Source organism: Meles meles, chromosome 5 (assembly GCF_922984935.1).
Source record: "Meles meles chromosome 5, mMelMel3.1 paternal haplotype, whole genome shotgun sequence".
NCBI lineage: Eukaryota > Metazoa > Chordata > Mammalia > Carnivora > Mustelidae > Meles > Meles meles.
In genome coordinates this window covers 25,400,979-25,427,768 of record NC_060070.1, presented here as the reverse complement: position 1 = coordinate 25,427,768, position 26,790 = coordinate 25,400,979, and the positions used below count along the sequence as shown (strand labels likewise).

Here is a 26,790-nt window from a genome sequence, read left to right as displayed (position 1 = left end):
CGGGTCATGATTTTGGGGTCCTGGGATCAAGCCCCATGTCGGGTTCCCTGCTCGGCGGGAAGCCAGCTTCTCCCTCTCATTCTGCCATTCCCCTCTGCTTGTTCTCGCTCTCAAATAAATAAATAAAAATCTTAAATATTTTTGCAGAATGAACACACTTCCTTTAGAGGACGAGATGATTCTTACTGTATTTCTCGTTCTGCTCTCTGCACTGAAAGCTTTCTCAAGTCAAACACTCAGGCAGTTCCTGGACAGTCAGCACAACCCCAAGTTAAATGGCAGGAGCCCACTGGGCAGAAAGACGTAGAAGTTTACCGCATGCAGCCACGTAAGGCGTGGCACCGAAATCCTGAGCACAGACTTCGGAGTCAAGCCAGTCATCATTAGCAGCACCTGGCTCTGCCAGCTGTCTGACCTTGACCAAGTTACTCAACCTCTAGAAGCAGCCCCCTCTGTAAAATGGGGGATAGAAACAGGGTTTCTTGTAAGGGAGTGCTTACAAAAACCTGAACTCCCTATAATTGAAGGACCCATCGTCACTTCTGACTACACACACAGCTGCCACACTGTAGGAGCTTCTGGAAGGATGAGCTGTGGCATAATAAGTTCTCCACCTCTGTCAAGGACACAGTTCGCTATCCGGAACACAAACTCCCTTTAGAAGAACAAATGAATTCTTACTCTTTAAAATAAAATCAACAAATAGGCTTCCCCCTGTAGAAAGGCTCTGGCAAAAGCCACGCTTGGCCAATGCTCCTAGGTCATGCTGCGTAAGCATTCGTAAACCTGCGTCTTCCTGCTGACCTGAAAAGCTAAGATTTCATTTATTGCTAGTTAAGAAGCAGTTTTATTTGAACACAATGGGAAACCATTTATTCCAGCTGAGATCTATTTCTAATAATTAAAAGGGCTAAGCCGTCGGTTTTCTGTGACACACACAGCCTATCTTGTGAAGTCACTGGTGCAAGGGCCCTCGGAATGTGGCCGTGGACCAGCAGGGCCAGCATCACCCGGAAACTCGGCAGAAATGCAAATTCCTAGGCCCCATCCAGATCCACCGAAGCCTACTCTGGGGATCGGGCCCACTGGTCTGGCTTAACATGCCCTCTGGTGGTTCTGACCCTAGTGGATGCTGATGGAGGCTTAACCCAGATGCCCTTCACCGGAGCACCCATTCCCTCACGGCAGAGGACCTGCTAACCACTCCTGCTTGCAGCGGACCTTCTGGAGCTCAGCCCTTGGTTGTCTTGCCGGGAGAGCTGCCCTTTTCCAACCTGGGGAAGACCTCTAACAAGGACCAACCAGCCCCTCTGCCTCACCTGGGACTAATTCTGCCAAACAATCCATTGTTCTAGGGCTTTCTAGAATGGGGATGAAGCTAGATAGCAGTGGAAACCCATGCCCTAGCTCCTGGCCTTCCCTGTGCTGCGTCCCTCCTGCCCCTTCTCCTGAGGACAAGCCCATCGCCACTCTCACAGGAACGTCACAGTTTCTGCCCCGAGGGAATCCAGTCCATGGTGGTTCCTCTCACAAACTCTTCCCAGGTGTGCTCACTGGTCCCAGAACAGGGCTCTCCACAGTCGCCGGTGATCTCACGCATAGATCTGAAACCAGCCCACCCGCATCTGAGATCAGACAAACTGGGGCTTAGAGGACGTGGGTGGTCAAGGACACCAGTGACTTGGACTTGTTTTCGGATCTGAATCTTTGTGTGCTATGTATGGCTCAGGGGGTGTTCCGCAGCCGGACTGGTGTGCTGTTGCAGAAACGGACCAACGGGTTTAAACCCTGACACCGCAATTTGCCAGGTGCACAAACTTGGGAAAGAAACCTACTTCCCTCTGCTTCCACACCACAAAACAAAGCATGGTTCCCAAGACACTCATTTTCAGGAGAATTAAAGGAGAGAGTATATGCACCCCTCAGGGCCATACCGTACCTTTCTTAATAGGCACAATTCTGGAACTTATCTCACGGTTTTTTTTTTTTTTTTAAGATTTTATTTATTTGATAGAGATCACAAGTAGGCAGAGAGGCAGGCAGAGAGAGGAGGAAGCAGGCTCCCCTCTGAGCAGATGCGAGGCTCGATCCCAGGACCCTGAGATCATGACCTGAGCCCAAGGCAGAGGCCTAACCCACTAAGCCACCCAGGCGCCCCCCTCGCAGGGTTTTTGAGACCATCATTAAGGTAGGGTTCTCAGCAGCGTGGCCGGCACGTGTATGTACTGGGTGAATGTGAGTAGGGAAGGAGTGTTCGTCGCACCTTTTCTCACCACTGGCCACAGGGGATGAGGGGGAACAGTTTCATTTGTTTAGAAGCTCCCCCAAAGAGGCCATTGCCTGTCACCATTCCAGTGATCATGATAGTTAACTTTGCGTGTGGTTCTTATCTCCGAGGACTAGATTTTATAAGTAAGCTCACAGATACTGAAATTCTGTGGCTTTTCTTTTGGGCAGAAAACAAACATACCCACAGCCAGAATGCAAAGAATTTAGTCTTCCTTCAAGTCTTGCTTAAACTTGTTACTCCAGCCCCCGACTGGCCCTAACCTGCTGACGAGGTTCACACACAGAGAAGTGTCCGGATTCACAGCAGAGCAGAGTCCCTGGGAAAAGTATCCCAATCACGAGCCACAAGTGTCTATCTTCGTGACCCTCAGCCAAAAACAACGTTCCTCTGACGGCTTGAGATGGTATTTTTACTATATGAAATAATTTATAATTAGCCAAAGAGAAGAGGTAAGACACGTAACCTCTTGTTATCAGTTAATAATATGCTACCTTTGGGGAACTAAATCCCGTTTGCTCCAAAGTGAGAGAAAAAAAAAGGCAGGGGTGGGGGTGTTGAAATGAAGCTCTGTGGGGCTTGTTCCTTGGTCACAGGGCTGGTCTGGCACCTGACTGGTAAAGGTATGAAAAGGTCACATGCGCCTCTCACTGTGTGGCCAGGAAGTGGTTTGTGTAGAAAAGGGTTAGGATTTATTTGGCCATTTCTGTCATTCAGCTGCAGCCAACTGAAATCCTGTGAACTGTGCCACGGTCACCCTGGGGCGTAGAAGCTTGAGAGGCTGAGACACCCCCTCCTCCCCTCTTACCCCCCCCAACCCCGGTTCCTGTCCTCCCCTGGGAGGGGCTGGGGAGGCCTCACAGAAAGACGGAAAAGACTAGACCAACACAGGCTCTGAGCGACCTGGGCCCTAAGAAAACAAGATGTTACAAAGACTGTATTTTTTCTATTTTTATAACATTTTATATAACTCATAAAACAGTGCTTGTATAAAAATTCACACAAAGTTTGCTAGAGCATACAATTTCCAAAAATGTCCTGGGTTTTTGTTACATTCAGTTTTCTAAGCACGCACTCAAATCAATGGTAAAATGCAGACATTATGCGGTATTTCATTATCTTTGGTAAAACTATTCTCGTTATTTTGTCTCCTCACAGTATTAACTCTGATATCCACTTTGTGCAGGGTCTGCTTTCACTAGGATGTCAGAAAAACATTAAGGCTGGATCTACACGAGGCAAGTATTTCCAAATGGCATGAACGGCCCCTGGGCCCTCACCTCCACTCCCGCTCCTACCCACACAGCCAGGCAGGGTGCGAGATCTCAATGACCTCCCGTGAGGGGTCTCGAGACCCCACTGCAATCGGACAAGAAGCCAGCATTTTGGGGGGGAAGGTGGAAACCGAGGCCATCTCTGTGGGAACCCAAGTGGCCGTGCTGCGGTATGGGCAGGCCAGTGACTCTTAACCATTTAAAGAGCGAATTCTTTCACCGCTAAGTAGATCCCATAGGTTGGTGGATGATTGCTGCGGATGTGGTAACCCCTCCAACCCAAACATAAAAAGAAAGGAAGATCTGGGGCCAACACCGAAGGGGGAGGGGCACACTATCGCCCATGACACTAGACACGACTTTATTCCCTGTCAAATGTTTGTGGTCATGTGGACACAGCCCAAGTGGACTGAAGCAGGATTAGAACACTTAGTACATTCATGACTACCTTCATACATTCTTTTAAACTTACTAACAGAGAGAACGAAGGGACACTACCAGCTACCGTGACTTGCTATTTTCCTTAACATCAGAATGTGTCTGTGCTAATTCTTTAGTCCTCCAGATACAAGGGGAAAAACCCAAAAACAAGTTAAAAAAAAATGAAGAATTTGGAATGGGGAGGGGGAAGGGATTTACCAACACATTTTATGGAAAATATTAAATTTTGAAAAAGTAAGTATTTTGTACTTCTATTGCTTCATGTAAAAAACTGCCCTGGGGCCCACCGGTATGGCCGGAGAACTGAGGAGGCCATACAGACAGACGCAGGGCCTGCAGGTGTTTCCTGATGAGACAGTCCGGAGGGACAGGAAACAACTCCCAGAGTGTGTCCACCTCTCTTCAGTAAAAGGGACTCTAAGATTTGGGGGTGGGGCAGTGGGGGGCGGTGGGGGGGAGAGGCCCTACGCAGGAAAGGTATTAAGGAAACCACCAAAATGCAGTTTCCAAAAACTGAACATGCTCTAGGTTGTGAAGAAACACATTTCATCCCTAGAACTTGATGATTTCTCTAACATGGGGAGACAGGACTTATTAAAAAAATGATTGTGCTTCTGAAGTTGTAGGGTCGTAGTCCACCCTCTAGAAAGCAGGGCAATTTTCACATGGCTTGGAATCCTCTTGGACACATCCTAGAGACCAGGACAAATCCCATGGCACTCTCCAGCCAACGGGGCTGGCGGGCGAGAGTGCTACTGCCATCTTTGGGTAGGCCGTGCGCATGGGCACGCACACGCGAGTGTGTGTTGGAGAGACTAAGGCATAGAGAAAGGCCCAAGTGAGGGGGGGGAAAGTGAGTTTCCTGGCTGCTCTAGTCCCTTCTTTCCAGGCACAAAGAGGCTGAGCTCATTGCTCATGTAGGTCCCCTTCATCCCACTTAAGTTTTTTTAGATAGAAGAAATGTGTGTGCACATGTGGGTGGGTGTGGGTGTATGTGAGAGTCATTATGTCCCTGTGCATTTCTAAATTTCAATAATTTAGGCCTGCAGTTTCAACAGAAATCATCTGTAAATGGCATTTAAAAGCGAATTTACTAAAATCAGACTGGCAACTTTACATTGCTCAAAATCCTGTCATTAAAAAAAAAAAAAGCCCTCTGGGTACAGGCAAAATTATGTCATATAGCCACCAGACCGAAAGTCCTTATCAGTTGTATAGAGAAAATTCACAGATTGTTTCTATTATTTCTGCATTTTAAGGTAGCAAACATTAAGCCACTAAATTATTAACTCTGCAACGTTCCACAAGGATTTTGGGACCACCCTGTGTGATTCAGTTCATTTTCCAAGTTTCTGGTATAACGTACTTGGTCTGGGTGACACCGTTTCCCTTCCCTCTTAGGGCTTTGGACCCCAAAGTCAGGTGGGTAAAAGTATTGTTTTTTAGGACTTTACCTCTGGAGAATTTCCTGATTGACGTCCTGGAGAATTTGCCACTGGCCTGGAGCAGTGTGACCTTCCCAACCAGTGAGGAAAGAAGATATGTCTTACTCTGAGGCCAGGGGACTGGCCAGAGACATAGGGTAGCAGAGCTTCTGAGGGTCTGAGGCAACAGCTGAGTGGACTCTGGGAGGGGACGGGGGAGCCCCATTTGAACGACCTGTGACCTTCCAATGCCAGGTATCCCCAAGAGGGCCCGAGGCCTGGGCTTGCCCTGAGGAACAAGGATGTGCTACTGACAGGAGGGGCTTGCACTGAGGTGTGGGGAAGCCACCAGACAGCTCCCAAAACCCGGGTGTTGCACAAAAACACACACGGAAAGTAAACAGCTTTGGTGAGCCCAGAGGGGGCCCATCCTTAAATCAAACAAGAAGCCAAATATTCACACACACTCTTTTCCAAGAAAATGTGTCTGCCCCTCCAAACAGCATCCTTGTGGAGAGAGGGAAGGGGGCAGTGGAAGGACACAGTTCAAAATGACATAGCGTACGTGTTTCCACGTCTACCTACATTCATATCATCATCATCATCATCATCATCATCATCATCATCATCATCCAGTGTTCTCGTCTACAGAGAGCGGGCACAGCATTCTACAGCCACGGCCACGGGGAACAGGCCAGGTCGCGAGGGCAGGCCCCCTCCTCAGCACCACAGCGGAAGGGAGGGTGCAACCACCGTGGGAAAGGAGGTCACACTTCTCCGTCCCCTCGACTGCCATCCGAGGGGCATCTTGATTCTTCCAAAGTCATATGTAAAGGACAAGGTCAGTAAAATTGGTCTCTATGCCACCTGAAGCTATTATTAGCCAACATGCAGGAACGTGGCATTTCTAAAAATTTCATAAATCTGAAACCATCTTAAAAAAAAAAAAATCCCAGCAACCGAAGGCATCTTACAGTACTTCGTCTCAAATATTTAAGAGATAGTTTTTCTAAGTAAAATGGCCCCCAAAGAGCCCAATGATTTTTTTTTCTTAAAAAGGGTTTCTCTTTAGTTAAAAAAACGGATAAAAATGGAAGATGTAAAATGTGGGAAGAGGAACAAGAGAGTCGCCAACTCTGCATTTGAAATTGCAGGGGGCGGGGCGGTGGATGGAGAGACAACGCCAAGAGGAGAAGGCCCGGCTCCCGAGGCCTCTCCGCTCCCCCGGACTCCGGCCGCACCCTGGGGACATGGGACTGAAAGTCGCGAGGAGGAGAGCCGAACGCAAGGCTTCTGTCCCTCCTGCGGCTGCGCGGTGTCCACCTGTGCAAACCGAGCGAGCCCCGCCCCGCCGCCGTAAGGTGCGCGTCTGCGGACGCCCCTGGCGTGCTCCAAGAACACGCGCAGTCCCCGGGGGCGCCCAGCCGTCACTTCTCCACCTTCTTGGCCTTCTTCAGGATGTCGCATTTCTTCCTGTTGGGGCGGCGGCAGCGCTCGTCGATGCTCGGGATGCACTCGTAGTGCCACACCTCCTCCATCTTCTCCACCGGGTACACGGCCTCCACGTAGTGGCGGATGAGCCGCAGCCGCGTGGGGTCCAGCTGCTTCTTGTTGCAGGCGCCGGAGTGGTTGTACTGCAGCCGGAGGTTCTCGGCCGTGAAGAGTTCCGGGAAGAGCCTGACCAGGAGCCGCGCGGCGAAGTTGCCCACCGACAGGCTCTGCTGCACGATCTCGCGCACCTCCTTGTCCGACAGCAGGTACGGCGGAGGCACCGGGAAGTCGGGCGAGGGGACCACCAGCTCGTCCAGGGGGATCTTGCAGAAGTCCTTGCTGCTCCTTTCGGGGGGCAGCGGGGGCCCCTCGAACTCCTCTCGGAACCGCTCAGGGTTGATGGCGTAGCTCGTCAGGTCCCTGCACTCGGGGCCCGGCACGTGCACCTTGCGCTGCTGCTGGTAGGAGCGCCGCTGCTCCGTGTCGCGGCGCCGGCAGCGCTCGTCCAGCTTCCCCACGAACTCCAGCGTCCAGACGCGGTCGTTCTTGGCGCGCGGGTAGAGCAGCTGCACATAGTGGCGGATGAGCTTGATGCGGGATGGGTCCAGCTGCTTCTTGCCCAGGGAGCCGCTGCAGTTGTACTGCTTGCGCAGGTTCTCGTGCGTGAAGAGCTCGGGGAAGAGGTGCACCAGCAGGCGCGAGGCGAAGTTGCCGATGGACAGGCTGCTCTCGTAGATGCTGCGCAGCTGCTCCTTGCTGAGCAGGCAGTCGGCACCCGGCACCTCGAAGTCGGGCTGCGGGATCTCCAGCTTGTCGAAGTCGATGGGCACCAGCCAGATCTTCTTGGACCGCCGGCCCGGCCGCTCACCCTCGAAGCTGTCTTCCACCTTGACCACGGAGATGTCATCAGGCAGGCTGGAGGAGTCGTAGCAGTCGTCGCGCGCCGGCTCACCCTCGCTGCCCCCGTCCAGCGCCAGGCCCTCGAGCTCGTCGTTGAGGCGCTGGGCACACTGCTGCAGCCAGGCCTCCTCCTCCTGCACGTCGGGGAAGTAGATCTCCGTATAATTGCGGATGATCCGCAGCCGCTGCGGGTCCAGCTCCTGCTTGCCGCCGTCCCCGTAGCAGCTGTACTGCTCGCCCAGCTTCCGGTGGTCGAAGAGCTCGGGGAAGAGCCGGTGCAGAAGGAAGACGGCAAACTCGCCAGGGGATGAGGCTTCGTCCAGGAACTCAGTGAGGTCCTGCGTGTCCACCACGTGGTCTGAGGCGATGGTGCTGCTCCGGTCCAGGGACAGGGCCTCCTCCTGGTCCTTATTGTCCAGGAAGTGGCTGGCATCTACCTGCTCCGCCTCGAAGAAGCTGGCCACCTGGCCACTGGGCTGGCTGTCCTCCATCTCCCGCTGGGCCCAGAAGCGGCTGAAGAAGTCGTTCAGCTGGGGCAGACACTCAGCCTGCCACACGGCTGTGTCCCTCACCGACGGGTAGTAGACCTCCACATAGTCGCGGATAAGCTGCAGGTGCAGCGACTCCAGCTTGCGCTTGGCTGCAAAGCCGCACGCGCTGCAGCCACGGGAGAAGTCCACATCGCTGAAGAGCTCGGGGAATAGCTGCACCAGCAGGCGGCAGGCCAGGTCGCCACCCGACAGGCTCTGGTCCACGATCTGCTTGAGCTCTGCCGCCGTGAGCTGGTACTCGGGGGGCGGCTGGAACTTGGCCACCAGCTCAGTGGGGCTCACCTGCTTCTTGATGCGGCTCACCTCCAGGGAGAGCAGGTCCACCTTGCTGTGCAGCTGGGACATGTTGGAAGAGAGCGTGTTGAGCATGTAGAACATCTTCTGGATAAGAAAGTAGATGTTGGGGTCCCCGTCACTGGTGGCCACCACGGCGCTACCGCAATCCCGCTTCTGTGGCTCGTTCAGGAGCCGCAGGGGCGAGGGGCTGTTGCTGGAGTTGGCCTTGTCAAAGAGCTCGTACGTGCCCAGCAAGTCGCCAGCAGGAGGGTTCTTCTTCTCCATGATCTTGTGCGAGATGCCGTACAGGGGCTTCTTATAGGATGGGGTGCTCACGTCGCCGCAGGGCTCCTCCTCGCCAGGCCATGCGGAGCCCAAGTTCTTGCCCCTGCCGGCCTGCTCCCCATTGCCCTGGCAGGGCGAGCTGTTCTCACGGTTCCGCATGCCTGCAAGGAGGGTCTGGAAAACAGACAGCGTGTTAGGCTGATTTACTACACGACGCGTGTGTCTGAGGCACAGGGGGGTGCTGAGGTCCCCCCCCCGGACATGCGTGAGGAACCACTTCTCTCGCGCCGGCTCACCCTGCCGGGCCAGAAACGCACCGCGGACACAGCCCTACATGCCTGCACTGAGCGTCTCCCTCCTCCTAGTCCCTGATGGAGGCTCTGGCCGGCCGGAAGGCTCCCACTTCCTGCAGGACACTGCTGCCGGGCCTCCTGCACACAGGACCTGCTGGGCAGCAGCCCTGCCGGGGACTCCAGAGCGACCACGAGGGCAAGAGGAGACCCTAGGGCAGGGGGTCCGGCACCTCACTGACCTGGGCCTCCAGGGGCTCTCCCACAGGGGATCGGGACTCCTGCCCACAGCGGCTCAGGAAGACAGTGTGGTATGTCTGCCGGTCTGCAGCCTCAAGGACAGGACAGCCCCTGAGGTGAGACGTGGTGAGCACAGAAGAACAGGGGTCTGCGGCAACTCTACCGCTGCCCAGAGTGACCTCTTATCTCAAACTGTGAAAGGGCTGGCCCAGAACGTCCCAGAGCCCATGCAGCTTTGGGCTGCACAGGGTGAGGGGGTCTCCAGGTTTCTGACATGCCATCTCCTGCTGCCCCCACAGCCATTCTCAAAGAGCTGCAGGAGACAATTAAGCCCCAGTGACTTAAGGCAGCCACTGCATGGAATGCATTCACACCTCTCCTACGCATCTACGAGGCTACTTGCCATGTACCCGCCACCTTGCTCAACAAAGGGCGGTGAGAGAATTAAGCTCTACCACACTCATTTCAGGGACTATCTCCTTAGCTCACCCAAGGAATGGCAGGCACACTGTGCGAGTCCACTCTGCTGAACCCCTCTCCCCCAGTGCAAGCTGGAGATCCCCTTTAAAGACCCCAAAGCTTGGGGCGCCTGGGTGGCTCAATGGGTTAAAGCCTCTGCCTTTGGCTCAGGTCATGATCCCAGGGTTCTGGGATCCGGCCCTGCATCACGCCCTCTGCTCAGTGGGGAGCCTGCTTTCCCCTCTCTCTCTGCCTACTTGTGATCTCTGTCTGTCGAATAAATAAATAAAGACCCCAAAGCTTGAGTCCCAGCTTCATCACCAGATAGCCATCTGAGAACAAAGTTCTCACTGCTTTCACCAGTGGTTTCCCCTGTTGCCAGGCCCTGAACATTTTAAGAGGCTGATTTATGTATATACGGACAAGTGATTTTTAACCCAGGCTCAAAGGCAACCCAGTGGAAAAAAAATCATCTGTTCAGCAGATGATGCTGGAACAACTGGATATACACATGCAAAACCACACAACCCCAATGCCCATCCTCTGTGTGCCCTGTAAAGAAATGAACTCAAAATGCATTGTGGGGGTGCCTGGGTGGCTCAGTCATTGGGTGTCTGCCTTCGGCTCAGGTCATGATCTCGGGGTCCTGGGATCGAGCCCCACATCGGGCTCTCTGCTCAGCAGGGAGCTGCTTCCCCCTCTCTCTGCCTGCCTCTCTGCCTACTTGTGATCTTTCTATGTCAAATAAATAAATATTTTTTAAAAAGGAAAAAAAATGCATTGTGGATGTAAATATAAAACCTAACTTAAATTTTAACACTTCTATAAGAAAACTAAGAGAAATCCCTCATGACCTTGGTTTAGGCAAACATTTCTTAGTTATGACACCACAAGCATAATCCATAAGAGAAAAAATGGACAGGGGCACCTGGGTGGATCAGTTGGTTAAGCATCTGCCTTCCACTCAGGTCATGATCCCAGGGTCCTCAGAGTGAGTCCCGCATCCAGGTCCCTGCTCCTCCCCCTCCCTCTGCCTGCTGCTCCCCACTGGTGCTCTCACTCTTGTTATCTATCTCTGTCAAAATAAAGAAATAAGTATATAAAAAGGAGATGCTTATTAGTACCACTTATTAGGCCACTGGGGGATACCTCACCATCCCTACCAGAATGCGTACAAACGAAAAGACGATACCCAGTGCTGGAGATGTGAAGGCATCGAAACTTGCACACACTGCTGGTGGGGCTGTGGAATGGTGTAACCTCTCTGGAAAACAGCTGGTAGTTTCTTAAAAAGTTACATATACACGGACTATATAATCCTGGTATTCCATGCTTAGATATTTACCTACCAAGCAAATTGAAAGCACATGATCCTACGAAGACTTACACACCAATGCTCACAGGAGCCCCATCTGTAAATAGCCCAAACTGGAAACAACCCAAAATGTTATCAGCAAGTATACAGACAAACTGTACTATATGCATACAACGGAGTATTACTCAGCAACAGAACTGATACGCATGGTACTCACGATGAGTCTAAAATAATGCTAGAAGAAGGCAAACAAAAGAGGCCCTACTGTAGGATTCCACTCATAGAAAAATCTAGAAAATACATACATCGATAGGCTGGGGACCTGGGGGTGGAGGAAGGACGCAAAAGGGTACACGCAAACTTTATGGTAGTTGGTGATTCATGTTATCTTGATCGTGGTGATGCCCTCCCTGATACACACAAATGTCAGAACTTCTCAAATATTGTGCCATTCCTTTCATCTCAGTCCCAACCTCATAAGGCTAGTTTTTACAAATGTTAAACTTGACTCAAACCCTTCCTGGGAAGTATTTTTGAGGGTTTGATTAAGCAGAAAAGCTAACTGGTGCGCACGGGTGGGCCTCAGGGGGACGAACACACAGGGCTGAAGCTTTTACTGACAGGTGTGTGCCCCAGGCAACTGCAGAATCGGAAGGAACAACGTGCATCCTTTGGATACTTCCACACCCGCGGAGAATACGGTTGGTGTAAGGTGGCCAAGGCTAGTGCTTCTGAAACTCCAATCTATGTATGAATCACCGGGATCTTGTTAGAATGCAGATTCTCGTCCATAGGCCACATTTCTTTTCTTTTCACTTAGGTTCTTTCATTCATTGATTCATTCATTTATTTTAGTAATCTCAACAACCAACGTGCGGCTCGAACTCACGACCCTGAGATCAAGAGCTGCATACTCTTCTGACTGAGCCAGCCTGACACCCCCGAGCCTGCTGTTCTAACAAGCTCCCAGGTGCTGTGGGTCCTCTCTGAGTGGTCAAGGCCTGGAAGACAGCGCCTGCTCTCGGTCTGCCTCATCTCAACCGGCCTCAGGCAGATTTAATGTCACCTTTAAGTCTTTAGATAATGGATGCCGGCACAGAACTGTATATGACGTGTTTTTCTCCTGTAGTCTAAAAAGGGTAGGGAGAAAAGACAAGCTCAAGATCCCAGATTTATGAGGGCAGGTGAGTAATACATGGGTCCAGGTGGAAACAGAGCATTAGGCCACGTAAACATACAAGACTTTGATCTTTTTCAACCACCCACATGTTATATTTCATTTTATATTCTAAATTAATGAATTACTTCCTGGACCCCCTCTTTTAAATAATGGAAAAATCTGACTCACATAGAGGGAGGTTAATTTTTCTCCTGCCTCTGTGTTGATAAGAACCATGCGTAAGAATAGCTACTTTACTCCATAAGTACCTGAAGGTACTTTTTAACAATCCCAAGGAGCTGGCCAATACTTTCCTCAGGGTTTGTTTGTATAAGCTGATGACTGTTGAGTGGCGAGTGGCCCCACCTGGCCCTCCTCCCCTGCTCCTCCTCCCAGGCACTCGCTTCTCAAGGACGGAGGACCAGGGGCCTGCTGAATTGGGAAGAGCCTAGCACAGATGGTCTGCCACCAGGCTCTCCCCCTCCTGGGGTCTCCTTACCCGGCCATGTCCTCATCACCCTGCAGGATTGCTCCCATGATGGGACCAGGTCATTCCTGAGTCTAGCCCTACCCAGGACCTTGCACAGTGCCTGGGACGCAGACATGCTCAATGGACGTGTGTCAGCCAGACTCATGGATAGCTAAAGCAGGGCACGGCGTCTGGCCATTCTCAAACCTATGCTTGAGAAAGAGGAGCTGCTAAGACAGGGCACCAGCTTTATGAATAACATGTCTGTCGAGAGGTATAAAAGCGTGGGTAAGATCTTAGCTCTGTGACCTTGGCCAAATCAAATGGTTTTTCATGCTTTGGCTTCTAGAAACTCAGGGATAAAGAATGGTAGGTCTCACAGGGTAGTTATGAAGACTTAATGAGATAATGTGCAGAAAGCACTGAGCCCTGTCTGAATCATAGTAAGTGCTTAATAAATATTCACTGTTAGAATATAATTATTATTACCATTCCCAAGCCAGAGCAGAGGTAATACAGGGGGGGCTCTCATTAAACGAGCTGTAAAGACTACTGTCAGCCGGTAAACAAATGGAGGACCTCCCTGCACTGCCTCAGGGTAAGTCACTCCCAGAAGGCACTTCGAGGCCACTTTTGCCCTCACGGCTGGAGGCAGAGGAGGGGTACGGGACTACCCCGTCCCCGCTCAAGGTGTGCTCAAGGTGTGGCTTTAAGCTCTTTACAGTTCTTTTGTTCTGCTACCAGACAGAAAGCAGAGGATTATGAAGGGAGGGAGGCTCACACACACAGACCTCAGAAACTCGAGAAAGGAAGGGATGGAGATGAAAATCTTTACCCCAACATGGTATGGAACTATGGATCGTGACCCATTAGTAAATGATGACGTTGATTTGGTGGCTCATAACCAGCATAAGAAGGGGAAAAGGCAGGGAGAAGGGGAAAAACAGAAAATAGCAGGGTGCACTGCATATGACAAGTAAGCTTGGGAAAGTTCTGTTTCTCTGTGTCTGTATACAAATCCATATTAGTGATTTGCTGTGTTTCTGTTATAAATTATATTGATGGGCCGGCGGGGAAACCGGGGCTCCGAAATGGCGGATCTTCCGGCCAACCCTCTCCAAGATGGCGGACTTTCCCGCCACCCTCACTGCGGCCTCCACGTCACCCTCAGGAAACTGAAGCTCTCCACCCAGGAACGTCCCAATTGGGAACTGCCCATCACGGACTCCCCCAGCCCCATACCCTCCGACCACCACATACCTTCCCCTATATGGACGCGAGCCCGTGCCCTACCTTGACCCGATAAAAGGCCCTCACCAGGGGCGCCTGGGTGGCTCAGTGGTTTAAGCCTCTGCCTTCGGCTCAGGTCATGATCTCAGGGTCCTGGGATCGAGCCCCACATCACGCTCTGCTCAGCAGGGAGCCTGTTTCTCCCTCTCTCTCTGCCTGCCTCTCTGACTACTTGTGTCCTCTCTCTCTGTCAAATAAATAAAGTATTTTTAAAAAAAACAAAAGGTCCTCGCCAACTCCCTCCCAGCGCGACTTCCCGACTCTCTCTCTCTCCCTCTTTCTGTGAGTGAGTCGCAGAACCTCGCCCGAGGGTGCCCACTTCCTCCCAGCATGACTTTCCTGGCTCCCCTTCTCCTGAGCCCTGACACTTCGCTGGAGAGCGCCTTTAATAAATCTTACCTTGCGCCTAGCTCGCCTGGTGTCGTGTCTACCTCACCTGGGAAACTTTACAATTATAGCTGTGGGTCACTGCTGAAAAGCACTGCCGTAGGGGGCACCTGGATGGCTCAGTCAGTTAAGCTTCTGCCTTTAGCTCAGGTCATGGGCCCAGGGTCCTGGGATCAAGCCCTGCATCAGGCTCCCTGCTCAGCGGGGCGCCTGCTCCCCCGCCCCACAACTCATGCTTGCTCTAATAGATAAATAAAATCTTACAAGAAAAGCACTGCCCTAATAAATTCCAAGTGTCTTACTTGCTAATTCCTGTAGGCTGTAAATTAAATTTTAGCAACTTATTCTCCATTAAGTTCAATTACACTGAAATAATTTTGTATGTCCTCTGGATCATGAGATTACCATGACGTTCTATATTTTTATTCCTCAAATATAGAGGAGTTTGAGTTTCTGATGGCAGTCATTAAAAAAATGATAAATACATTGGGAGTTATTTTAGAACAAGGGTCTTTGCTTTACAAGTGATCCCACTAATACATCATAAAGTAAGATTTTGTGCAGTGGTCACTAGAAATTCACATGCAATGCAGCAAAAGTACCACGTTCTAGAGACCGGGGTGCCCTCATTAACACCCGGTATGGAGCGTGAGTCCGGGGAACATTTTCTGGTTGAACTGTCTCAACACCAGTAACGAAGAGAAGTCACTGCGCTCCCCCACATTCCTCTGGCAGGCGGAAGGCCAGGGTATATCAGAACTGGAAATCCCCTCTATAACTCTCACTGTTCAGGATCATTAATAAAAATATTTCGGTTTCTACTAAGCACATTAGAAACACTGCCATCAAATAGAAACAGTTTTGGCTAACTTGCTGGAAGAAAAAATTAAGTTTGAGTCCCAGTAGAGGGCAACATTCCTCACTCCCAGAGACCTTAGATACACCATGCAACACAAAACACAACACGAGCCCCAAAGAGAAGGTTCTTAGATAGCCCCACACTGGTGTCCTGTCAACTCAGTGTTCCAATTAATTCCACAAACGCTGCCAAGGCGACAACGGGCTGGCTGCGTTCGCTGCTGCTGATAAAAATCTCTGCTCAGCTGTCTAGGAGTATCAAGAAATCTTTAAATCTGTGCTACTTGGCACAGGGTTGTTTGGCTAACGCGGTTCCCAGTTCTCCGAGGCTCATCTTCCAGCCATATGGGAACTCTGCTGCAGGGCTCCGGCTCGCCGGTGCCAGCCTCTGTCCTGGACTCGGTCGGGGCATTTCAGATCCCCGCTAGCAACCTCAGACTCAAGAGGGAATGCCCACACCTCTCGCTGGGGGACAGGAACACAAAGAGGCTGATGTTGGGCTACAGGTGAGGGTAAGGCGACCATGGAGGGCAGATTCCACGGGTCCGTGCCCAGCTGCGTCCCAGGGACGGGATCGCCATGGAGACGCTTCAAGCATTAAACATCTTCTCCGGGGCTCCAAATCCAAGCAGTCCCGGGAGACAGGTTGGCCAATGATGAGTGGCTAAATGGGGCCCAGAAGAGGCAACAGACCAGAGCACCCACGGAGCAGCCGGCTTCCCAGAGGGAGAGAAGGTGGAGAATGCATGCGGCCTCCAGGCCAGACCCTAGGAGTCGGCTCCCAGGGGGCTCCCACATCAGTGATCAAGCCAGAGGCGGCGCTTACCTTCTACATTCTCAAACAGAATGTTTCTTTCCATCATCACCATCATTCCATGACCAGCTACAGTTAGCAACAAGGTCTGGAAGAGCTCTCTGCCATGCAGACCCAGGGAGCAAACAGGATGGGATGCCGGACATCTGGCAGGCTCTGGGGACTCAGGGAAGGAGCTAGACCGTCCCCCTGACCTCATGGCTTCTACCCCTTGGGTCATCCTTACGCTATTGCCGGATGCAGAAACTGCCGTGGGGCCTGAAGGAGTAAGGCGGGAGACAGAGCAATTATACTGGAGAAGACACGGCGAACTGTCGGGGCGGGACACCTTCAAAGAGTTCTTCTCCACATCTTACACCCCCGCAGCCCTCAGGGGCCCCAGCACGGTGGGTAACTGCACAGCCTCACACCGAGCAGGCTTGGGAGCACTACCTTCCCCGAGCCTCGTTATGGTGGGGAAGGCACAGTACCTATCCGCTGCGGCTGCAAAAGAAATTACTGTGACTCTCCAGCTGGTACCACAGCCACGGCCACTGAGGAGGTGTTCAGACTGTTTGCACTGCATGAAGGAGATGACATTTCCATTCTCCAGTTGGAAAAACAAAACACAGTGACACTTTAGAATGAAAAACAAACAAAGCAGCGAAAAGCCCCAGGAGAACAAGGCTAACTCCTGCCTGGCACACGGGTCTTGAAAGTCGCCCCCGCTGCCGCGAATAAAAAGATGATTACCAATAAAAATGTTGGCTACTCACCTCCCACATCTGCTGTATTTGGCTAGGAAGCCCTTTCCAGTGGAGGTGCCAAGTAAGTCTTTATACAGCCTTTTGTTAGGTTTTCTGAGGGAGGTTCTGTGTGTCTTCTAAGTACTGTACTCACTGTCACCATGAACACGTCGTCAGCACTGACGGGGGCTGGAACCTGGCGTCCCTTTGCCATCAGGCCTACCACTCACATCCTACCCCTGCCCGTCATCCTCCTCCCCAGTCCTCGGGCTTGGGGGAGAAGAGGCAAGGCGGTTCAGGATCCGGCTTGGATGGTTTCAGAATCAAGGACGCTCAGCCCAGGGTGTCCTAAAGGGTGTTGGACAGTCTCCCTTGGCAATGCCGTGCCCTTTTCGTTCAGATGCACATGGAGGGAGGCAGGAGAATGCTGACCGCGAGGGGTGGGAAATGGAGATGGGGGCTGCCAGGCGGTTCTGAGGGCTGACGCCGGGCAGGCCCTGGGCTGGGCTCCCTCACACGAGAAACTGATGAGAGGATCAGAATTCGCTCTCATCACCACGGAGGAACTTGAGAGTCTGGGAGGTCACGGAATTGGCCCAGGCCCCCCTGGTGAACTCTCCGCATCTGACTCCCAGGTTAACGTTTCCTGTTCCTCCGGGCTGGATCAGAGATGGTGGGGCTCGCCTCCCCAGGTGCTGGGAGTGAGGGATACTCTGCACCAGGAACAAGGCTGCCCCCTGGCATCCTGGTGCTTTAACTTCTATGGGGAAGGGACTCATCTGTCTGGTGGGAGCTGTTAACTCTCTAGTCACTGGTCTGTCATTTGGATTGAATAAGGAATGGTGCCCTTTGTCAAGTCGACACCCCGTCACTGCTCATGAACTTCCTTTCCACTTTTTTGGCCTCCTGGCTCCTCTCGTCTCACTCTGGTAAAAAAAAAAAAAAGCTGCATATGTGGTCGTCCTACCTCCCCTCCCCCCACCCCCACTGTCACCCCTGCCGCTTTATCTGTTAAGAAGGACCAGAAAAAATTCAGGGGGAGAAGGATAAAGGGCTATTCACTGTGAATTAGGACTTTTGAAAAATCAACATAGGGGCACCTCGGTGGCTCAGTCATTAAAAGTCTGCCTTTGGCTCACGGGATCGAGCTCCACATTGGGCTCCCTGCTCAGTGGGAAGCCCGCCTCTTCCTCTCCCACTCCCCCTGCTTGTGTTCCCTCTCTCGCTGTGTCTCTGTCAAATAAATAAAAATCTTAAAAAAATGTATCAACATATACTATAATTTCATAAAACTGATGGGTTGTTCTAAAATCCCAAGGGTACTGAGGCTATTGATTTACTGACACATCAACTTACACAGACTTTTAAAAGGAAATACTGCCTTGAATTCACATGACACCGTTCTCCAGGGAGCTCCAGAATTTCAAAAGGTTCATACTTACATTCTTTTTACGGAACAGGAAGCGGTGCGTGGCTATCAATGTCGGTTTACATACAGTAAGATTGAACAAAACTAGTAGAATCCCCACAACAAAATCCAGGATTTAACCTGTCTTTTCCAATCTAAAATCTAACAGGTTAGAACTGCCTGCTGTCTCCAACCTACTGAAAAGTAAACATATCCGCCCAGTAAGAATATGTAAATTGGACAAGTGATAGTAGAAATATTCGAACACATTTGGTTCCCTTTTCTCCAAACGTGTGGGAATTCCAGGACCACACCTAAGGTCCCCGCTGAAGCTTGCTGCACCACCAAACTGGGAGGCAGCCGCAACCTTCCTGTGCTGCTTGGGGAGATCCCTGCACTGTGACCCTCAGTGGAGTTCCAGCCCAATGCCAGGTTTTTTCCTGACCTGCTACACATACTGAAGGATTCAACCAAAATGCAAATGTAAGAACCTTCTCCTTCCCTCTCTGCTCCCAAGAATGCCAAGACACTCCCTTCTCTGCAAGGAGACAACGGGACCACCCCAGGCTGTCCACAAAGGTCACAAGCCAGCAAACCCAGGCTGTCCACAAAGGTCACAAGCCAGCAAACGTGGCCAGAGTTCCCTCCTGGTGTGCTTGTTCCTGACTGCGGGAACAAACAGCCACTGCAGTGTGAAAGCCTTGGGTGAAAAGCCTCTTCGTGATATGGGTTTGCTGCTCCTACCGTCAGGGCGAAGTCTGTTCTTATGGCCACCGCGTACAGGGTGGCCCATGGGACTTGCTTTGGCCAAAGGGACACCAGCTAAAGAGGTGACGCAAGCAGAGGTGTGAAAGGTGTCTGGGCTCCGGAGCTTGGCCTCCCTTGCTCTGAGAACCCTTCTGTGTTACGTGAACAAGCCCGGACCAGCCTCCCAGGCGTGAGAACGTGCAGAAAGGGAAGCTGCAGTGGGCACAGCCAGCCTAGCCCAGGCCCCAGACACGGGAGGGAGGCCATTCCGGATCACCTCACCCCGGCCACGTCCGGCCAAATCTGGAACTACCAGCTGTCCCCAGAACCGCCAACAAATACAAAGGTGGCCATTTTAAGCTGCTAAGGTTCGGGGTAGTTTGTCCCACGGTGAAGGTGAACCAATACACTCAACTCTGCGTTCCATTTCTGGAACTCTGGCTCTGCTTGCGCACTTGAAGGAGTCCATAGAACTGATCTGAGACAGAAATGTAATGTGACACAAAGAAGAAAACGTTTCGGGAGCTCCTGTAGGAACTCAGCAGTGCTTCTTCTGAAGCTTTTCGACACTTGTAGGATGACCTCTAGGCATCTGAGCCCCAGAAACACAGAGGGCACTGGGTTTACGCATATGGATGGTCCCTGCGGCCATACTGGGGATAACATGGGAGTGGGAAACATCTAACTAGTGATCATTAGGGGAAAGGATAATAACTTACGGTGTAAAATGAAACATAAGGAAAAAGCGGTTACATGTTTTTCAAATAAGCTCTTTGACGAACCATCTTAGAGCCTGCATTCAACCAGCACGAATCTCACTCAGCAGTGAGGAGTCTGAGATTTCCTCTGCAATCATTACTCAGGAAACTGGAGCCTGCTATCCACACGTGAGACCTTCCCCAGAGTCACAAGGCATCCAGCAGGCAGCTGGTGCAGGCAGCCAGAGCAGTCAGAGCCAAGGGCGGGAGATCCATAGTTAACCCTTTATTTAAAATGCTCATACAGAATACAAACAAAAATAAAATAAAAATAAAATGCTCATATAGGGTGTCTGGGTGGCTCAGTCAGTTGAGCATTGACTTTCGGCTCAGGTCATGATCTCAGGGTCCTGGGATCGAGCCTCACGTTGGGCACCCTGCTCAGCAGGGAGTCTGCTTCTCCCTCTCCCTCTGCAGGGTGAGGGGCAGAGCAGTGCTCTCCTAGTCTCTCTCTCTCAAAAAGGGAAAAAAAAATGCTTATATAGTTGTAACAAATTTCAACTTTTTTCCTAGGTGGGCATTACTGATTTTTAAAAAATGCATTGCTGGGGGGCACCTGGGTGGCTCAGTGGGTTAAAGCCTCTACTTTCAGCTCAGGTCATGATTTCAGGGTCCTGGGATCGAGCCCCACATCCGGCTCTCTGCTCAGCAGGGAGCCTGCTTCCCTCTCTCTGCCTGCCTCTCGGCCTACTTGTGATCTCTCTCTCTGTGTCAAATAAATAAATAAAATCGAAAAAAAAAAAAAAAGTTTAAGGTGTCTGCCAGTCCGTGGGAAGGCTTGGAGGTGGAACATCCCACGCCAGACCCCTGATGTCCTACATCCGCCGCTTTCTCCTTGGTCTTAACTGTTCTGTGTGCATGTCTTGTTTCCCACATGGACTGTAGGTTGCTAGAGGGGGCCACCATGTCCAGTTCCAGTATCTCTCTCTCTCAGAATTTAGCCAAGTTCAGGGGCACCTGGGTGGTACAGTCAGTTAAGCATCCAACTCCTGATTTCAGTTCAGTTGTGATCTCCGGGTCATGAGATGGAGCCCTGTTTCGGGCTCCATGCTCAGTGGGGAGTCTGCTTGGGATTCTTTCTCTCTCTCCTTCTCCCACCCTGCTCATGCTCTCTCTCTCAAATAAATAAATAAATCTTAAAAAAAAAAAATTTAGTCCAGTTCAATCTAACCAGCAGGTGAAGAAAAAAATAGAGCAAATTCATAAACTTTGTAGGTTAGGGGGTAACAGGTATGTTATAGAAGAACTCCCTTTATAAAAAGATTCACTGAATAAGTTCTCCTAATATAAAAGATGGGCTTGATTTAGGAAAAGTCCTCCGACCCCTCAGCTTTTCCAGGAATCTGTGTATAGTGTGTGCTCCATAAAATGCAGGAGGCTTTTCTTAACAGCCCTTGCTACCAAGTGGAGCAAGGCAAAGAAAAACTCAAAAGCAGGGGCGCCTGGGTGACTCAGTGGGTTAAAGCCTCTGCCTTCGGCTCAGGTCACGATCCCAGGGTCCTGGGATCAAGCCCCGCATCGGGCTCTCTGCTCAGCGGGGAGCCTGCTTCCTTCTCTCTCTCTCTGCCTGCCTCTCTGCCTATTTGTGATCTCTGTCTATCAAATAAATAAATAAAATATTAAAAAAAAAAAAACAACTCAAAAGCAGTTGCGTTGTTAAGGCTCCCCTCGCTGCGTCATGAATCCAGACATCTGTAAGAATTCTAGTTAGAGAGTACACCTTCCAGACATCTAAGTCAGAGATGGGACAGCTGCAACGAAAGCTTTCTCATGCCCAAGGGTTCAGCAGTCGCCTGGATACCCACAGGTAGAGAGACAGAGCATCTAACGAGAGGGTCAGAGCCCAAGCAAACAGCAGAAGGGGCGGGGCCCTCACCTCAGGAATCAGCCGCCGCCTCTTCACGCCGGGGACAGAGTCAGGCTGGCCATCACCGCCCGGCTGCTTTCGCTTGCTGGAATCCTGGAGGGCAGTGAAGACGCAGTCCAGAGGGTGCTTCTCAGAAGACCTGGAGCTCACCGAGCAGTCCAGGGCAGCATCTTCAGCCTCTGTCTCCACTTTCACAGTGTTATTTTTTAGAACTGTGGCAGAGAAGAAACAGGGCTCAGTGGGAAAGACCACTGGGCCGCTCGGAGTTAGCAGGGTTCCCTGAGCGACAGGCTGGGTGCGGGCTGCCCTCGGACACTACCACTCAGGTAATGAAGTCTAGGAACAATTAAACCGCGCTTTCCAAACTAGAGATCTTTGTCTTACCGCGTTAGTGCTAAGACAGTAAAACCACGTTCGGAGAACTTTTTGCTCAAAACTGGTTTTAAAGTCCTTGTTGCGGGGGAAGACAGGAGATAGAGAGAAATAAATACTATCTCTGAGATGATACTTTTACAAAAGTAATTCCAGAAAGATACACAAGACCCCTCCAGCAGGTGTATGGGTGAAGGGGGATGGCAACCAGGGGTGGGAGAAGTTCCACTGATGTTTCATTATGTAGCTTTTTATTTTTGAACCATGTAGTGTATGGCCTAATAAAAAAAAATACTAAGTTAGAAATATTTTTTAAAAAGAAGCTTTTTTTTTTTACCTTCTTCTACATCTTCACTGAATTCAGTTGAGTTCATCTTCTATTCCACTAAATGAAAAGACAAAGACAAAGTCTTGATTTATTGCTTGAGTTACTTCTTAATTTTCCATACCCATGAGAAATTCCCTTACCCTCCCAACCCTGGCTTTGGGTCATAGAAGCTGAGCTGACACTGTTCCCTAACATCATGGAAAGCCGCATCCTCTGAGTTAGAAGCAGCCAGGCCTTCTGCATCCCCTCTGGGAGCGCTTCTCCAAAACTCCACGTGGGCCGAATGGGTCCTAAAGCATCGACTAAGTCACTTTCACACCGAGGGAGAACGTTATTTGAAAAAATCAAGTCTTATGAAAGACCCAAGTTCAGACAATCTCCTGTTAGTCCCTGCTTTCTAAATTCCAGCCACAGACTGAAAAGGCGGACTAAGGATGTAGGGGGTGGCTTCTTGGGACACGAGTGGGTCACAGGACTGACTCCAGGTGCTCACCCAAATGAAGACACGCTGTAAGTGGAAGTATACCCTGGATTTCAACGATGTAGCAGAGGGGAAAAAAGTAAAATATCTAATCATACTTATGTTGATGACATGTTGACACGATAATGTCAGATTCACTAGGCTAAATAAAACTTTATTAAAATTAATTTCAGGGGCGCCTGGGCGGCTCAGTGGGTTGAAGCCTCTGCCTTCGGCTCAGGTCATGATCCCAGGGTCCTGGGATCGAGCCCCGCATCGGGCTCTCTGTTTGGCAGGCAGCCTGCTTCCCTCTCCCTCTGTCTCTGCCTGCCTCTCTGCCTATCTCTGTCTGTCAGATAAATAAATAAAATCTTTAAAAAAAAATTAATTTCACCTTTTTTTTTTTTAATGTAGCTACTAGAAAATCTGAAACTACTTAAGTGGCTTGCATTCTATTTTTATTGGATGGTGCTGGTCTAGCCCTTCCTTCCAAAGAAGCAAGAGGCAGTGTGGGTTTTTAAAGCTCTGGAGCGCCACAGAATCTGGCCCAAACCCTTCTTTTTACTGATGAGGGAACAAGGCGGGGGTGTGGGGAGAGGAACAATGAGAGCAAGGGGCACTGTATGGGTTGCAAGGGTCAGGTGCGGGGCCCCTGACTCCCACTGCCTGCGCCAGGATGGAACAGACACCATGATTAAAAGTAGCATTAAATCTCTGAGATTCCCCCAAATGACATAACAGAGTTCATAAACAGAATAAGGTGTACATGAGGCAGTAACACTGGAAAAGAAGACACTGACGGCCTGTACTCCTGACACCGAGTTGTGCTTCCCGCAACTGATTAAGCTGACTGCAAATACTGAGTTCTCATTCTTATTAGCCCTTTGAGGAGAGCAGTACTAAGAAGTATCTTTTCAGAAATTTCTAGAAGAACAGCGCTATCTACAAAGTCCAGTAAGCTATTCACCAAGTAGCCATAGAATGGTGTGTGATTCTCGGTTTTAGTTGGGGGGGGGGGGAGGCAAGAAAGAGGGAGTGAATCTAGGTACACTATGCATATAGTTAACAGCCTCAAAATTCACTAATAATAGCAACATGCATATAGTGCTTATGATGCAATGTGCTATCCTCAGAATGTCACAATAATTTATGACAGGCACAGTTCTCTCCATCTCTATATTGCTAATTTTCAGAGAAATGAATAAAAATTTAAGATTTAGGGCACCTGGGTAGCTCAGTGGGTTAAAGCCTCTGCCTTTGGCTCAGGTCATGATCTCAAGGTCCTGAAATCGAGTCCCGCATCCGGCTCTCTGCTCAGCAGGGAGCCTGCTTCCTCCTCTCCTCTCTGCCTGCCGCTCTGCCTACTTGTGAGCTCTCTCTGTCAAATAAATCAACAAAATCTTTTAAAAAATAAAAATAAATTTAAAAAATTTTTTAAGATTTATCTGAAACTGCAATTACACTGAAAATAATTCCTATTTACCGAAGTATCTGCTATCTGAAAAATGTAACACACAAGATGGTACTGAGGGAAGGTAAGTCCGATTCAAGGATCAAGAGTACCAACGGTGAATTTTAGCAAAAACAATTTCCATCGTATTGCAAGAGGAAAAAACCCCACTTTTGACGTCACCCCCCGAGGGGCTGGGAGTAGTGAGGGCAGGTGGAGCACAAGCAGGCGAACAACAGTCCGCAAGCAGCGCGGCAGCCCCACACCAGAGGAGAAGTTCAAGCCCAGGCAGGGGAGCTTCATAAGGAAATGCACTGCGGGCCTTGCCTGATGCCAATGGCCCTGGGAGACCCAGATGACTGGGGTGAAGCAGTGGGAAAGGGAGGAGGAGGTGGATGGCTCACTGGGGGAGAGAAAGGGTCAAGGTGGAAGGAAAACCACAAAGACTCAAAAAGACGCTAAGCAGAGGACATTAAAAGGACAAGCAAATCCTGGAAGAAAACAGGTGTCGGTGAAAAAACACAGCAGACAGAACCACAGTGCCGAGCAAGGCCAGCACAGTTATCTACACGTTATCTGCCCAGCTGTTCCGGAGAGCTGCAGGGAGCTGGGGAGGCAAGCAACGGCGCTGGCTGGGGCAGACCAGTGGGGACCACTTTTAAAAGCAGCCCAGTGCTGGGCGTACACTTGGCCGGGATGGGGGCTCAGGAGGCGGAACCGTGTTTTCTATACACTCCGTTTGATACCAGCTCAGGCAACACAAGCACCCAGTAAAGAAAACGGTGAAGAGCACACACCTGGCCTCCTGCGGGGGGTGGGGGGGGGTGGTGCAGAAAGCCAGAAGAGGGGCTGGGAAGGCTCCAGTGGCCCCCGTCCTGGGCACTCAAGACACCCAGAGGGCATCTGCTCTGGAACCAGTGTCACCTTAGGCCAGTGACAGATGCTAGATTAGCACGGAAGTGACCCTGACCCAGCACAGCAGGCCCCTTCCCTCCCAGCCAGCAAAGCTGCCCGCTCCACGGGAAGCTGGGGGATTTCCCATTGGCAAAGCCAGAAGAACCCACAACTGCATCTGACTGCGTGATGGGGACAGGAGTGAGGGTCCTCAGCCAACAACGCAGCCGGCCGACCCCAAGCCGGATGCACCGGCCTCATCACCAACACTTCCATCTCGCCCCGAGCTCTCTGAATCCCAATTTTAGCAATAAAGAAACCGAGGGCATTATTCCTTAAATCTGGACAATTCTTATTTGTCAATTCTACCCCAATGAAGAGAGAAAAAACCATATTTATAATATTTTGATTATGGAAATACAATATTTGCATATGGAAGGGGAGGGTGGGAAGGGACACAGGGCAGGTGATTTGGCCCAAGGCCACCAAGCTGCTTGGTGGCAGAACTAGGATTCAAAACAAGCCTCTGTCTCTTTCCAGTCAGCCCCCAGGGACGGAAATCACAGAATAATCATTCGTCCAGTATTTCTTCTGGTATACACAGGGGCCAGTTTCCAACCTTGCATCTGTCTGTCCAACAGCAGCTGAACACCCAAATCTCCCTCTGTCTGCATGGAGCTACCTGGAAAATCTGTCTATTCCGTGCTTAGAAACAGACTCCACTCCACAGGGCAGAAGGATGTCCAGGGGGACTCCCAGCCTCCCGGTACTGACACAGTGACCGCACAGTGGGAAAAGGACAGGGACATCACACTGCCACCTCCACACATGTCTCCCTCCACTTCCTGGTCATCTGCCCGGATGAAGGTCACAAGGCTGCCTGTCCGGGGTGGACACCATGTGCCCAGAGGCCGAGCATGCCATAGGAATTGTAGGTTATAGTTACCAACCGCCACGGCTCCCACCAATCCCGCAAGTTGTGAGACCACCAAAGTATGCACCCACGTGTTCCTGAGTATCAGCTTTCTTCCCCAAGGGGTGGCTGTTCCATGTCCCCCAGAAACCCCTGGCCAAGCCCAAAGGAATGCTTAAACAAATGAAGGGAACAAGGGTCAATGAGACCCACGTAGACTGCGGCTGCCTCTCACAAAAATACCACGTTCTACGATGCCCATGACCTCCTGGAAGGGAACTCTCAAACAGGACCAGTTTCCAGGGGTTAATTTAGTAACTGAAAGTTATTATATATATATTTTTAAACCAAACAGCCTAAGCAGCCTCAGGCTAAATGACTGTCATGGGTACAGAAAGGTTTAAATGTTGCAGAGCTCGTAAGAGTATATATGATTTTATTAAAATGCCTAATAGTCTCGATCCTTCTGCACGGAGCAAGACGGACAATGTTCAATTTTCATGCAGGGCACATGGGCGGGGGAAGATTAGAATGTCATCCGAAAAGCCTTCCATTTACAAAAAGCACAAAAGGGAGGGTAATCCCAAACGTTCAGAAATAACAAGATGCTTTAGCCACTCAAATATCAAATTACAAAGGCTAAGTTGCTTAAATTGGC

The 26,790-nt window shown here is 50.7% G+C and overlaps 1 protein-coding gene across 2 annotated transcripts in view; it reads right to left on the bottom strand.

Moving 5' to 3' along the window:
- Window positions 1–3,363: 3,363 nt before the first annotated feature.
- BEND3 (BEN domain containing 3) overlaps window positions 3,364–26,790 on the bottom strand; it is a 34,792-nt gene continuing 11,365 nt past the window's right edge. Inside the window, exons 2-4 of one of the 2 annotated variants that reach the window (XM_046006845.1) lie at window positions 22,425–22,472; window positions 21,725–21,927; window positions 3,364–9,103 (exon numbers count right to left, since the gene is read on the bottom strand). In XM_046006845.1, coding sequence (XP_045862801.1) covers window positions 6,854–9,103; window positions 21,725–21,927; window positions 22,425–22,461 — 2,490 coding nt within the window. In that variant the 5' untranslated portion in view covers window positions 22,462–22,472 and the 3' untranslated portion in view covers window positions 3,364–6,853. Of the gene's footprint in view, window positions 9,104–14,154; window positions 14,266–21,724; window positions 21,928–22,424; window positions 22,473–26,790 lie in introns of those variants that run through there. The other variant, XM_046006846.1, reaches the window with a different exon arrangement.